A 16047-nucleotide genomic window follows, 5' to 3' on the forward strand; every position below is an offset into this window, starting at 1 on the left:
TTTTCGGCCACAGATTGAGGCCTGTCAAGCAGGAATTAATAGGTCAGGGAGACTAGTATTCATCTTCAGTTCACAAGCACATATCTAGACCCCACCCCCACCCCCACCCACCCAAACCACAGAGTCTGCTCTCACAACCCAGGGCCAGGTTGCTGGGCTCATTCATGTGTACTCTAGCCCAGGCCCTTAGACAAACTGCTCCAGCAGGGGGAGCCCTTTGAAGTGACTGTCATCCAAGAATCACAGCAAGATCGATTTTGTTGCAGTGAGTTGAACTGAACATTTCCACCAGCCCTCAGTTTTGCTCTAGCTTGAAACTCCTTCATCCCCTGGCCCTTCCTCTCATTGTCACCTTCAAAGACTGTCACCCTTGATGTCACATTTTATGGTCCCAAACTGCTGCATTTCTTATCCCATGTGTTTTATAGCTATGTGACTCTGCTTTTGTTCTGGTTGGAATATCTTAAGGCTTTCCTCCTCCACAGTCACTTCAAGCCTCTATTTCTACCTTGTTATTACCTTGATTATGATATAAGCACAGTATTTGGTCATTCATCAGCAAATCATTACTAACAACACATGTGTACACACACACACTTTCAGACATTATGCTAGGTGATAGGGATACCATACAGAAGAAGAACTGGAAATTAAAATTACTTCTCTGGTTTCCTTAGTCTATGGAAGAATCAGATGCTAACCAAGGAAGCAGACACACAAAGGGAGATTTACAGACCATGGCGTGCATTGAGAGACTGGGCAGGGGTCCTTTGACAACATTAACTTCCCTGTCACTGCTATGGAAATGAGCTGCAAAGGGGCAGGTATCTTGCTACCCCCAGCATCCCACACAGTACTGATGGTCATTTATAGGAGTCAAGCTTGCTTACGAGGTCTGGGCCAATGCAAAGTGGTATTTACTGCAGAAGCTATCCTTATATCTCCCTTCACTTGGGTGTTGCTGCCCTGGAGTCTGGCACAGAGGTGAAGCTGTGTGAAGAAGAGGAAGGAGAGATGGGAGGGAAGACAACCGAACAAAGCCAGATTACCCATAAAGCTTGACACCACACTGCCCTTCATCCCCAGCCTGTTCTTCACTATTGATTGAAAATTGATTAGGCAAGTTGCTTAACCACCCTGAGTCACACTTCTCCCTTCTCAAATAGGAAAAGGATTTTTGAGTTGATGTCCACTCTACCTCTGACACCCTCAGGTAGCTTGGAGAGATGATAGAACTGCACCTGATGCCTTTCCGAAGAAGAAGGGGGCAGTTTTGTGCTAATTTCTTTTACTGACAGTTCATTTTCCAAAGCAACAGCCTAACAAATCATGGGGCCAATTAGTGTAAGAGAAACAATTGATCCCTGTGCTCTGTGAGCTCAGCCCACCGCCTCAGTGGTTTGCGGCGTATTTGGGGAATGCTGCACAGCGCTAAATGGGAACTAATTGGACAGATGCAGCTGTAAATTGCACGGCGCTGCACTACACTGCAAGCTTCCGATGGCGGCAGCAGCATGGCCTGACAGTAATAGGAAAACTATTACCAGGCTTCCCGTCACATACTGAAAACCAGCCCAGCTGGGGGTCACAGCCCTGCCTCCTTGTCTTACAGCAGGGAACAGGGAGGCTCACCCAGGGAACAGAGGCTGGACAAGATACCATCGCAACTGTTCAGTGCTGGTTTCCTTTACCCCTGACCCCACCACCCTGTTGTCCTGGCAGCCTTCTCAAATAAAGAGTCCTAGAAATACAATGTAGATGTCCAATGGCTTAAGGATACTGCAGCAAAGCTCTAGCATACTGGGTAATGGAAACAACCAAGGAGAGCTGTCCACTGTGTCAGAGGCTGGGAGTCTCAGGCCAGTGTCTACAGGATGATTCTGCCCTTGCTCTTAAAGGATCCCGTGTTCTTCTCATGGCTTACTCATCTTCTTTGACACCTCTTGGGTTGGGGATACAGCCCCATGATCTCTGCTATGATTTTATGTGGAATTCTCTAGATATGCTTGTTTTTCTCCAGTTTCCCCCTTGTCTGTGATAATTGCATTAGGGTCTCACCATGCTCCAATATTGGCTTCTCTTACTGTGTATGTAATTAGTGTTCCCAAATTAGGGCATCTCCTGAAATGCTGAGATTTGGGACTTCAGGGTACGTACTCGGGAAGAAGGACAGTACATATTTCAGCAGGCAACAGGAACATATAGTTTCAGAAACAGAACTTTTGAGGTGGGTAACAACTCTTCATGATTAGGCACTCCCTGTACAGGGCAGAACACCAGGAATTTTACATGATTTTATTCAATTCTCACCTCCATTCAAAGAGTCTGGGAAATCTGTCCTATATAACAATACCGATCATGGCGGATTTACAATTCAGGTTGCGATCTGTGTCAGGCTGAAATCATGTCTTGCCACAGCACCCTGGGGTCTTACTTCTGTGGGTGCCTCTGCCAGCATCAGCTCTCCTTACTGTGTAAACCATGGCATTGGCATCCCCAGCTTCTCTTCCAGCCCTCCTTCCACCGGCTGCAATGTAATCAATTCACATTCTTGCAAGTTTCTGTCTCCATAAGACACTTTCCTGTGACCAAGGCAAAGGTTAATTTCAAATTGGTAACAACATAAAAAGTAATCTTCCGTTAAATATAATGACCTCATTTCTGTGGTGACCTGTGGCAAAACATGAAGCTTAGTTTCATGCAACCACACTCATTTACCTACTTGCTACAATAATTTTATACCACAAGTTAAAATGTTGAAATCGTCAGTTATATTGCTAAAGACCTATGTCGGCAATTAGGATTCCTCATGCAGAAAGAAAAAGAAATAAAAATAACAGATATAGGGGAACAGAAATAGAGGCCATCTAAGTACATTAGAAACTATTTGGAGGCAAAGAGACAGCTGGAACTTGGAACCAGCCATCCCTGGTGGCAACTCATATTAGCTGTGTGACCCAAGATAAGCTATTCCACTGGTTAGTATGTGTCAACTCCACACACACTTAGTTATGCCTTGGAAGAGGAAACCTCAATTACGGAACTCCTTCTATCAGATTCACCTATGGGGCACTTTTTGATTGCCAATTGACTGAAGGGGACCCAGCCCACTCTGGATAGTATCATCCCTAGGCAGAGGGACATGGGCTGTAAAAGAAAGGTAGCTGAGCAAGCCAGGGGGAAGCAAGACAGTGAGCAGCATCCCTCCATGGCCTCTGCTTTAGTTCTGGCCTTGAGTTTCTGCTTTCGCATCCCTCAATGATATAAGATGAAATAAGCTCTTTCCTCCTCGATTTATCTTTGGTCATACTATTTATCATAGCAACAGAAAAGCAGAGTGGGGCAGTTACTCAACCCTGCTGGGTCTCAGTTACTTGAACAGTGAAAGGAGGGGGAGATGTCTGTAATGTTATTGGATGGGTGAGACAGATGAGGGTTACATATACAGAGCACCTAGCATAATTAATGCCTAGCAGGTAGTGAGAACTCTCTGAATAGTATCATTTTTATTTTTAAAAAAAAAAGGCTGATAAAATAAAAAATATAAAGTCTGGATGCTTACACTGAGAAGAAATTCCAAGTTTCTCTTTCTCTCTCTCTCTCTCTCTCTCTCACACACACACACACACACACACACACACACACACACACACACCAGCTATTCAAGAGTATAAATTGTCCCCATTGTCGCCGTGCCCGTTCCACCTGAGCATTTAAAATGCTGTTACAAACTGAAAGTCCCCAGCTGATGTCCTGCTATCCTTCCTGGGATAGGAGAGGAGCTCAGGAAAGTGGTGGCTGCCCTGCTCAGTGCTTCTCAGCACAGTGTGTCTATAAAGTCACCCGAGGGTTCAGGAGCAGTGGCTGCTCAGGTGGACACGATAAAGGCTTTTCTCTAACCTACTTTCAGTGAAGCCACGGAAGTTGTCAGTGCCTTAAGTTCTGCTGTTCTTGGGTAAGGGCCTTAAAATGTGCTATGCTCCCTACCCCATCACTGATGTCTTCATCACTCTATGAATGAAGGCAGCAAGAGAGAAGGGAAAGCAAGCATACTGAGATCTATCTGTCCTCAAAGACTTATCATGAAAACGTTCAACCACACAGGAAATTGTGTAAGGCTAACTCTAAAACTTAACCTCCTGCCACATTTACTTTCTCTGGCTCTAGATGGGTTAAGAGATCAGTAACTAAACAGATACTAGCTATGTCCAAAGGGCTCAGAGCTACTGGAGTTTCATTGGTTCAAGTCCCTTCTAGCAAACAGTGCTAGGAACATATATTTTTTTTTAAAAAATAATAACCTGATATTGATGTTTCCATTTCAAATTTAACATTACAGGATTTCTTCTTAGGTTTTACAAATATCGGTGTCTCATCTCTATCCTTTGGGCCATTTTGATTGCTAATAACAATGTGTTTATGTACTAACTGTATTCTAATATATATCCAAAGCTATCTGAAAAATTATAATTCCAACCTGAATTACTGCTGATGAGCCAGGTGTGCACTGGAGTTACCCTGGTCCCATGTGTCCTAAGCCTGTTTCCTCCTGTGACAAAGATTACTGATAGTGACCAATGTTCAGAAATCCCTGGGTTTCAAGTGCTAGAAAACTTGAGTCAAATAAACTGATCTCAAAAAATCTTAGTGCCAGAAGGAAATTACTGATTTGTGTAATTGAAATTGTAGGGTAGATTTTCAGGAATGATCGATCCAGATTCTTAGATCCCAGGATAAAGTCAGACGCTAACCTTCAGATCTTTTTTTGTTTTTTTCCTGTAGCTTGATCTCCCAGACATGCTCTTACCACACTTTGTTGCCTCCCAGACTTTACTCTGTTAGCTCCAAGGAAGCCTTGTTGAGTTTGTGCCCTAGCTACCTGCACAGCAGTAATCTATATTGAGGAGATGTTGGATTGAGAATCTTTTACTCATTTGCCTCTTGGGGGATGGGGGAAATCTCTAAATGAAGTGCCTTCCATCTGATATGCTAGATACGCTAAGTGGACTGCTTCCCAGCCCTGTGAAGGAAGAATCCTTTTGGTTTTCCATGCAAAGGAGCTGAGGCTCCATATAAGAAGGTGATTTTTCTTAAGGCCACAGAGCCATAGAAGGATTAAAATCCCTCCATCACATGACATACCTTATGTTTCCTATACCAGAATCTGCTGCATGTAGAAGACTGGGAGTTGAGTCATGGGGCCATCCAGGCCAATCCACCAATGGTAATGATGTTATAGGTACCCTAGCTCATGAGCTCTGGGGTTTTGAGTGAGCCCAAGTGTTAGGAAGCTACAGTTGAGGCCTGTTTCCCTGGTGAATTTTTACAAATCAGCTTCCATGTCACTTGGCTGATTGCTAAGTGATTAAGCACACCTGGCTCTTTGCCTGGGTACCACATTTTATCACAGGTCTGGGATGCTTTTTGCTAGTTGACTAACTCATCTCTCTCTGTTTTAAGCAAGGTCCTTGTCACATCTTTCCAGATCTGTATGTTTATACCATATGACTAGAGAGCTGTTAAGAAACTGTTATAGCTGTTGTCATCTTAGGAGATTTACAAAAGAGTCAAAGAAATGCTGAGGGCTAGAGAGGATGCGGGTATTTCCTGGTCCCCACACCGAATTTTAATTGCCAGGGAAAAGGAAGGTTTAGGCAAACAGATGAAGAATTCATGGGGCTAGAGGGGGCTCAGAACAGACTTGCACCCCAGCTCTTGCTGATTCACTCATTGCAGATTTTCACTTTAAAATATATACTGACAGATGTATAAACGGAGATAGACTAGCAGTTGCCAGTAGCTATCAGGGAAGGCAAAGAGCTGTTTATTGATATAGAATGTCAGTTGGGGAAGATTAAAATTTTGTGCAGGTGGATGATTTCAGAACAATGTGAATATGCTAAATGCCACTGAATTGCATACTTAAAATGCCAAATTGTATGTTATGTATATTTTTAAGTATAAATTCACCGAATCCTTAGTACGTATCAGGCTCTGTTCTTGATCAATAGGGAGAGTGGAAACAGCATTATAACCTTGAGATAGATACTAATCAACACAGTCCCATCCACAGAATGGCAAACCGGGTAGTTCATCCCAATGAAAGGCACAGAACCCAAGAGGACTTGGGAGGCCTCAGAGAAGTGGCGTCTATATTAAACTCTGAATTCAGAAAGGAGCTGATCTTTCTCTGCATGTGGAGTTTAGGCATATATATATGGAAGATGGTGGCTCATTCAAGGGCCAGAAAAACAGCCATGTGGCATTAAGTGGGGGAAATTTTGGGAGAACGCAGGGAAACAGCCATTTCACACTGGTGATATGCGGAGGCACTGCTAGGCTCTCCGACTTTATTCCAAGGGCAATGGGAAGCTTTGGTGTGATTCAAATACTGGAAAGCCTTGAGGAAATCTGCCACTTTTTCCCTCGGTCCCTTCACACCATGGTGTGACTATCACAGGAAGGGGAGCAGTAGCTGAGCTGTTCTCCTAATCCATGTATGAAACAATGGCTGGGCCCTGGTGGGTAAGACATGGTGATGGAGGCATGAGGAGTGGGTGCAATGAAAGGCATTAAGGAGATATGATACGTTAAAATTGGAAGGAGAGGGAGGGATTCTTGAAAGGCCAGGAGGGCTGCTTGTGGAAATGGAGAGAAGAAGGCATGTGAATTAAGTTCATAATTGGAAATAACATTATTCTGTATTTTTCTTTCATGCATAATTATTGTACCAACAATTGGTGTAAATAAAAGGAGTCCTATTTTAAGAATAAGTAATAATTCCACCCAGAGACAGCCTTCATTGGGACAGTAACAATAGACTTCCAAAGTTCTGGTATACATAGATAGACATCTTTGTCTTTCTTCAGAAACACGGTCATTCTGAACATACTATTTTGAATATGCTTTTTCAAACTCAACAGGATGCTGCTAGAGTATTTCCGTAGCAAAAAATAATACCCACTTTCCTGAATGATTTTTGCCATACTGCATACTGTTTTACAATATAGAAACATGAATTTTTCTCAGCTATTCAGTGAGTACTCAGCAGCTTTGGATATTTCTAATTTTTCACTGTTCTTCGGCACTGTGGGAAGTATCTTGTATCCAAGTCTTTGTCCGCAGGTTGCATTATTTCTGGATAATTAATTCCCTATGAGAGGAATCATAGGGTCATTTTGTGCATGAGTTTAAGGCTTTGAAACAGTAGACCAGCTCTCCAGAGAAGTTGCATTTCCACAGATAACAAGAAAACAACCCTTCGCCTCAGGTGCCCTGTACTACAGTAAGCAATTCACACCCTAACTTATTAATCTCCTCAAAGCACTAGAGAGATGCTGCCATTTTCCCTATATTACACCTACACACATTGTGTGGTCTGTATTTCTCCACAGCTTCTCAACTCTGCATAGTATTTGCTTCATTCTGAAGGGGAGATACATGGAAGTTTTATCTGGCAACATTTGGGGTTCTGTGTCATTTCTCATAGTCTACAAAAATCAGAGAGGGACATCTGAGAGAGAGGGAAAGAGAGAGAGAGAGAGAGCTTCTAAGGGGCACACAGGCAGATGGGAGAGCTGTGTTTCGAACTGTGTTTTCCCTGGCCTGAGAGCACCTCCTTTCTCCCCATTATCAAGGCATTGCTCAAGGTAGGCAGCTGATCAAGGTACTGATCAAGGGGCCTCGACAGCTGGAGACCATGTGATCTGAGAAAAACCTGAAAGAAGATTTCAGGATGCCACCCAGGGAACAGCTCCCTCTGACCTGCTCTGTGAAGCACTTGATGATGGGGTGCCCGGGGGGCTGGAACAGAGGTTGCCTCCCAGTTTTGTTGGCACTGCATCACAGTGAATGCATCCAAAAATATGTTACAAAAGAGAAAGGCTTTTATAATGAGCCCAGGCCTCCCTTTGTCTTGTGAGGTTTTAACTACTGTAATTGCTTATCATGTGAAGTAGTGTTTTTCATGCTTCTATTTTTATTCTGTGTCTTTCTACTTCTCTGTATTTTGTATTTTTTGTTTTGTTGAATTTTGGTTTTCTTTGTTGTTGTTGTTGTTGTTGCTGTTGTTGTTGTTAGCATACTTGAATTGTGATGGATATTTTTTCATGAACACTATTGCGTCAGGGAAGGGGTGGGCATATACACAATGATTATATGAAAGCTAAACAGGGTAGAATTCATTCCTTAAAAATAGCTAATGGTACAGTCTTCGGCAGATGACTTTCTAATCCATACTGTATTTAATTGGCTGTATTGAACCATAGTACAAATTAAGTCTTCTCTGTAATTTATTCTGTCAGACAGTAGCCCCCCAAACAATTTGATACTTCATTTAAACATTGTTAAATGGCTCATGGAAATGCAAAGAAAAAGATTTAATGATGCTAAGAATCCCTCTGTTCACAGAATGAGTCCTATGTGAAAAGTCATGAGTTAACCCAATGCAGCCATTCAGTGAGTGCCTACCTTGAGCAGTACACAGAGATGGCTCCGCCCACCCTTGCTCTCCTTCAGAACCCACTATGAGTTACATATTGTCCCAGAGAAAACTTTTTAGGAGCTGAAGAGAGCCCACCATGGATCTTTTCTGAAGATTTACCATTCCCAACGCAGAGAGGAAAGCTGCACTCTCTATACCACAACCTTTGCCCTACTCTTCTGGAAAGCTTCCATTTACTCTTCAAGACTTAGACTGAGCCCACAGCCTCTTCTGGCAAGTCTTCCACGTCCCCTCCCTGATTTTGCTCCCAGCCTATGCAATGTGCATTTAATGTAAATATTACCATGCTATATTATGGTTTTAGGGTTTGCCACATGTCTTATGAGACCATGAGACCATCTGCATAGTTCCAGATCATAGCCAACCTGTAGTACATATATGTGCTGTGAATCACTGAATGTTATGATAGATTTGGAGCAAAACAAATCAAAGAACTCTTACATGGAAGGGCAGATGCGGCACCATGGGGTTGGAGGGGTGGGAATTATCCAAAGGAAATGGAGGAGTGAGGGAAGGGTCCTTGATGACTAAAATGCTCCAGCTGGACTTGGAAGCTGGACGGCAGCAGTAGTGCTGGAAATAGTGCAGTTGCCTATGTAGCTAATGAAGCACAGGGGACAGGAGGGAGAGAGTGAGCCACAGAGAAAATCACAGGCGCAGTGGTACAGAGGTGGGAAGGTGCCCACTCGAAAAAGGGAGGTGTTTGTAGGGTGGGGCACCTAAAGTTAATGGAGAAGTCAGACTGCACTGAGGATGGTGACGCCTGGGCGATCCCTGGGATCTTCTGCCAACAACTTTAATCCACAGTGTAGAGAAGAGGGTGCAGACTAAGGGCTCCAGAAAGCCCTGCTCTTAAGTCCAACCTGCTTTCCTAGCAAGAGCAGATGTCTCCGAGACACCGTTTTCCATGAGCCGTACGAACCAGGCATGAAGAGAGTGTGTGCTCTCCCACTCTCCGCTTTCCATGCAGGTCTCATCTTCTCTGCCACGCCTCTAATTTTCCCATGGAATCACACTCCTTGAGTGAAGCTTTCTTTGTCACCCCTGATCAGTGGTAGCTTCTCTTTGATGGTTTGGCCTTGGCTGCTCTGCAGACACATAAAAAAATGTTAGCCAGCATGATCTGGAAACGATTCCGAAGAACTCGATGTAAACGTCCAGGTCTTGCTTTCTTGACTACTTTCTCTGTGACCCCTGTAATTCACCTCTATATGTTTTGATTTATTGCCCTCTCTGACCGACCTCAGACACTTGCCTAAATTGCAGACAGTCCCCACTTCGTCTGTCTATCCAGTACTTCATTTCACTTGCTTTCTCCTCCCTGTTGATGAACTGCAGCTCGTGCTTGTTCAAACTAGAGAGTCAGGCTTCTACATAACTCTGTTTTCATCATCAATGCTTCTCCATCCTAGGTAAGAAAGACAAGTCTTCGGTTTAATAGTAGTTAGGACAGTAGTCTTTGGTCTTTGGTCTCTTTGTGAAGAAACTCAGAGCCGAGCTATGGAACATCTAAGGTTCCTTCTGGCTCCGAGTGCCTTTGATTGTGTTGTATAACAAAAAAATCAACTTGAAGACCAAGACAATTTCTAGGCTCAGTGAAGAAGCATTTGCCTGATGCTCTGCGTTGCTAAAAATGAAAGTGAACAATACAACTGTAGAATTTACCAAATCCCAAGGTCTGTGTATATTTCCACGTGCCCTGAATTGTATCTGCACAGTAGAAGGTCGGAGAAAGAGGAGACATATCCCCTCACTGATGGTTGCTTTTCAAATGAGTGGGACACTTGGAGAGCACTGCTCTTTAACATGTCATAAATTTAACTACGGGAGAAGATACCGTAACAAATATCATTTAAGTACTTTGTGCACACGCACTGACACAGCTAACACTTTGCAAGGCAATATTAGGTATCATCAAGCATTAAGAATGTTTTGATTTAAAATACTTAATGAGGATTTGTAGATAAATTAAACCATCTCCATCTGCCATCTTCATGGTAGGTGATAGCTTTGCCATTGCACACTCATCTCTAAATCTAATTCCACCAGGAAGATTTCTAATCGCTGCTTAATTTTAGAGCAATATTCTGCTTGGCAATCAATAAGGCAGTGTCGTCAAACTTGGATTTAATAGGAGACGTGGATTACATCCTCTACATTATGCAGGGAAAGAAATACTTTCAGGGAAAAAAGGAGAGAAGAAAAGAATGCCTTTGTCTCCAATTTTCCCCTGCCACATACCATTCTAGCTCACAAAAGCTTATAAATCAATGCCCCATGTTGCGTGAATATAAATCTCATCAATTTTACATCATTAACACCATGAAAAAAACTACTCCTCTCAGAGCAATTTCCCTCTGCTAGCTAAATCTGTCCTTTTGATGAAACAAAACAAGTGAATTCTGATTGTTTTGCTAGCAAACCCTTCCTCCACCAACTTTAATCACGTCAAAATCCACTCAAAGTATAAATTTGCCATATTGCCTGTTGAGAGACTAAGGACTCGATCGAGGGGGTGATGCCACACTGCAGTTCAGGGAGCAATGGGTCCCTGGAAAGAGGATGAGGCAGAGAGGAGAGTTCTAAGGGTCATCAGATGGGTGAGTAGCAGCTGCATTGTGGCAGATGAAGGCAAGGTGGAACATTCTAGAGCAGCAGATGATGCACATGGTCAGAAGCCTAGTAGAGCAAGAGGCTGAGGAATTGACATTTTGTGAGACCAGTGATCTCTAGAATTAAGGTGATGATCCTCATGAGAACCAGAGGCCAACTGAGCCAGGAGACCTGAGTGGCTTTAAGGGACAGGAAGCCTGGTACTGAACCTAAGAGAATACATTCCCCAGTAGATCCAAAAGCTTGCATAGAGGAGCTGCCTGAGCTGCCTTTGTTTCTCCTTTCTTCCTGGCATCCAGAAATAGGAAAGATTTTGTATACCATAAAACACATTCATTTTTCTTCTTGGACTATTTGAGTATATTTCGCTCAAATATAAGCTAGGTAACATAGCAACAATAAGCAGATATAACTCTAATGAAACATTTGCATGCACAAATATATAGAGATATATTAGGAATAATTATAAATTTATATCTTTCAACACCAAGCCCACAGCCAGCACCATTCTACAGTGAGAGGAACTCAAAGCCTTTTCCATAAAATGGGGAACAAGAATATCTACTCTCCCCATATCTGTTCAGTATAGTACTTGAAGTCCTTTTAGGTTTTGAAACTTGCCTTTCTATTCCCTTTATTAATAGAGCCAGGGCTTTCGAATTAGGATCGTTGGGTGTGTTTTTTCTAGGAAATAAACTGGTACAGAAAGGACCAGTGGGTAGTTTGCTTTGGTCCAGTGACTAGAATTCAAGCTTCTTGGTGTAAAGAAGATGCTCTTTGTAAGGATTCAGGATGACTGCAAGCATCTCTGTGCATCTGCAAGCCTTTATAGAGTATTAACTGATATGATATACGGGATTATTATAGGAAAATAACCACAAAGATGCACAACTCCTAATAGGATGGGAAACTTTGGTCCTGTGGTAGCCTGAGTAACAAAAGCAGAAAGGTCAATTTCCAGCTACTAGCATAAGCCAGATTTCTTCAGTTGACCAAAATGGGAGGAGCTTAGGGCAAGGCTAGAAGATGGCAGAGTTCAAGAAGACAGAGTCTAGTGTGGACAGTGGTCCTGATGAAGTCAGACAAACTTAGCAGAACAAAATCTGTGGCCATTAATGGGAGAGAAATCCATCATGAGTTTGAAGGGACTAATCCTTCAAGGAGAGGCAAGGCTAGCCCTGTTTCAGGGGCTGCTTAAGAGATCTAGTGTGTCATTTCATGTGGCCATCCAAAGAGAATTTAAAATGGTGACGAAATCAGACATTGCAGACAGAGAGACTCAGCCAATGAAAAGTGTGTGTGTGTGCGTGTGTGCGTGCGCGCGCGCGCGCACATGGGCGTATGCATGCGCCCCAACCTCTGCCCAAATGACTTTGAAAAAGACAAAGTTATTCATCCCTCAACACAGATTTTTCAACCAGCTGCTGGGAAAACTCAGTAGCCCTGCAAAACTCGAGTACTGTGACGTTCACAGCACTCCCTGGAGTTGTTTAAGGGACAGCCCCTCCCTCTGTATGCAAAGGCCTGAGAATGTAAGCGCGTTCACTATCGAGACAGATTGGACGGGGCTGGGCTGTGAAGGTTGCAAGCAGAAAGAAGCATGTAGGCTGCTTTCAACTGGGAGGCTTTGGCAGACAGTGTGAAGCCACCTCTGCAGATTCTCACCCCCATATGAACAGTCCTGGTTTCTCTCTGGTCACAGCAGTGAGACCATGGAGGGAGACCTCCTTTTCTCAAGGGCAGGCGTAGCTCTTTTTCCTTCCATCTGTACCAAACAGCTTTCGCAAAGCCCCTTGGGCCTTTCGCACATGGTGAAAACACATCTCTTATTGATCAACAGCTCGAGGGGGTGTGTTCCCTGAAACACGGTCTTCCTTTTGTGTGTCTCCAGGCCCTTCAGCATCACCATGCTGTTCATGAAATTTCCTACATTGCAAAGGACATCACGGATCACCGGGCTTTCGGATACGTTTGCGGGAAGGAAGGGAATCACAGATTTGTGGCCATCAAAACAGCCCAGGCGGTAAGTATTCCTGTCCAATACAGGTGTCTGCCTTGTTATGGGGCAGGACAGAGTCAACACTGTGGATTTTCCAAGGCCCAGCCTGACCAAATGATGGACCACCACTGTCAGCTGATGTGCAGAATCCAACCTAGGAAAGATAAACAGCCTTAAAGCAAAGATACAAGGCTCTGCCCATTCAGCTTTATTTTCTAATCCTAATGGGTATTTCCTAATGACAAATTACTTTCCTTTTCTGATTAAGCTAGATAGAGACACGTATACAAATAAGTTTCCTTGTGTTCATAGCCTCATTTAAAAAGAAAATAAGAGAAAACAAATAGCTATTTTGCATGTGGCCTGCCCTAATTTTATTGTATTCCGAATCACTAATAAATAAAAGCAATGCTTTTTATGCTTATGATTATTATGAATTTGCAAATATAATTAGTTGAAGAAATGAACTTTAGCCTAGAAGCAATTTGCTAAACCAATATAAACAAGGTAGAATTAATTAAGAATGGAATGCTTTCAGTTTAATAGAAAAGGGAAGGGCTGCGGGTTGGAGCAGCAGACAAAAATTAGTAGCTGCACTTCAGCAGCGTTCATTACTAATGTGTCCCACCACCCTTCACTCCAGGCTGAACCTGTTATCCTGGACTTGAGAGATCTCTTTCAACTCATCTATGAGCTGAAGCAAAGAGAAGAATTGGAAAAAAAGGCACAAAAGGATAAGCAGTGTGAACAAGCTGTGTACCAGGTATACCAATGTGTTTCTCCTAGTGCTGCAGAAGACGGGGCCCACAGTAAACAGATGGGAAACTGACAAGTCGAACCATCTCCTCCTGGTGCTGAACAGAAATAAGTAGAGATGAAAGGTTCCTGTGTAGATTATAGACACCCAAACCAAGCCATTAGAAGGAATCCTTCTTGTTTTGTTTTGTTTTGTTGGTTTTTGTTTTTTGTTTTTCTGAGACTCTAGATAGGTTAGAGAAAGGGAACTCTTTAATCCAGGGGAAGAGTTCAGGGGAGGAAGACTAAAGGCCCATAGCAGCTTTTCTGGCTTTGCTGTTGTTAATGCTGGGAGAGAGTGGGGAGAGAGCTGCGGGATTTGGAGTTTCTTTGTGTATTTTCTGCATTCATGGCCTCCTTCCCTATCCTAATCAATGCTGGCTCTCTACTGTGCTGTAGCATCTGAACATAATCTCACTTCTCTCCCTTTGCATCCTTTGCTTCCTCCCTCCCTCCCCTCGCTGGGATAGACCATTTTGGAAGAGGATGTGGAAGATCCCGTGTACCAGGTAATTTCTGAACCACATCAGGGTTTTGCATGCAGCTGTGAAGGCTCTTTTGACTGAAACTTGAGGATTCTGTTGAACGCAGAACCTGCAGAAGAATTAAGATGATTTCTGAAGGCCAGGGTTGCCAGCCTCTGCAGGGAGAGAATTTTCCACACTAAGAAGCCAGCAGCCGCGATGGGAGATCTAGAAACCCACTTCCTTCTTCGTGCCCTTGCTTCAGACCCCTCCCCAATCTGGAAAGTTTTATCCTAGAAATAAATGTTTTTCAGTGGTCTCTTGACTGTTGTAACTTTCTTAGAGACAAGATGGATAACGGAGTAGACTCTATAAGCCAAGAATTAGGGTCGAGGGGCTGACATTTGCATGACATTTGAGCACAAGCCTAACAAATGGTTTTCGAGCTTTAGCAAGGATGGAAGAATAGTTCTGAAGCCCTGATAATGTAGCCCTCTGATTATTTGGCTCATGCCACAGAGCTGCTATAAAATGGGAGAATCCTGAGATATCTCTGTCCAGGGCTTTCTCTGCACTTCTTTCACGGTCCACAGCACAGGGTAACTCTTGAGGTCAAGTTCAAGGTCTATGCAAACAGCGATTCAGAAGAAAAGGAAGCAATGGCTTTCCCCACTCTCTCCTGTGCTTACTTCCAAGGAGAAAAAGTGGAACAAGATTTATACACACTTTTTGAACCTAAAAGCAAACCTTCAGCTCGGATGTCTAATCACGATACACAGGCGTGGTTTATGTCTGCCTTATTATGCATACATTCACAGCAACAGCTACTATGGTTATGATCAAAATGAGATGATAAGTAGATACAGGCATAGATACATAGGCAAAGAGATAAGTCTCAAAATAGAAGTATCTAGCAGATCTATGGTAAACACGAGTCAGAGCTGCATTACTCAACACACCCTGCTTTTGAGGGATGAAGAAGAAGAACTTATAGCAGGAGCTTCAAGCACTGCTCACTGGGATCATGGAGGATGAAAATGGTGGCCTTTTAGAAACACCCCAGCCCCTTATGTCTGATATGTACACATACAAAAGTTGGAAGTTCACTATTTTATGCTGATAAGATTCTGTTTAGAGAATCAGGGAGGTTGGGGAGTCTGAGCTCTTAAGCAGTAGACTGGGCCCTTAGGAAGGGAAGGGGACCGGGACCGTAGAGTGAAATTTGCAAGGTCATAGCCCCATGCCACCATTCCATTCAGCTGCTACTCAGACAAAATGCTACTGGATAAAGACATCACCTCTTCAGAAAGACTTACAGTGGCCCAGTACCCTCACTGCAGAGGCCAAGCAGCAAAACTCTACCGTGTCCCTTGGCAGGGTCCATTTTATCCCTATACCCATTTCCGACACCCCCTCTTGTGCCTGTTTCTGTGTTGCTTGCTGTGATTTGCATCTAAATTGGAAATACTTTTCTCGTCTTTCTTTCTTTTTTTTTTCCTTCTGCCTTTTCCTCTCTGGCTGCTCCTGCAATAGTACATTGTGTTTGAGGCTGGACATGAGCCAATCCGTGATCCTGAAACAGAAGAGAACATTTACCAGGTATAAGATCCTTGCTTCTTCCTTTGCACCCTCCACCAGCAAATGCTAGCATACTAATAGGCTCAATTCTGAGA

The 16047-nt window shown here is 43.4% G+C and overlaps 1 protein-coding gene across 5 annotated transcripts in view; it reads left to right on the forward strand.

Moving 5' to 3' along the window:
* The window catches only part of Dab1 (DAB adaptor protein 1), an 853780-nt gene that overhangs the window by 775464 nt on the left and 62269 nt on the right, over positions 1-16047 (forward strand). For all 5 annotated transcript variants that reach the window (XM_029476417.1, XM_029476418.1, XM_029476419.1 and 2 more), the window contains 4 exons: positions 13008-13139; positions 13759-13878; positions 14381-14419; positions 15908-15973. In XM_029476417.1, the coding sequence (XP_029332277.1) occupies positions 13008-13139; positions 13759-13878; positions 14381-14419; positions 15908-15973 (357 nt within the window). The remainder of the gene's footprint in view (positions 1-13007; positions 13140-13758; positions 13879-14380; positions 14420-15907; positions 15974-16047) is intronic.

The sequence above is a fragment of the Mus caroli genome, chromosome 4, assembly GCF_900094665.2.
Source record: "Mus caroli chromosome 4, CAROLI_EIJ_v1.1, whole genome shotgun sequence".
Taxonomy (NCBI): domain Eukaryota; kingdom Metazoa; phylum Chordata; class Mammalia; order Rodentia; family Muridae; genus Mus; species Mus caroli.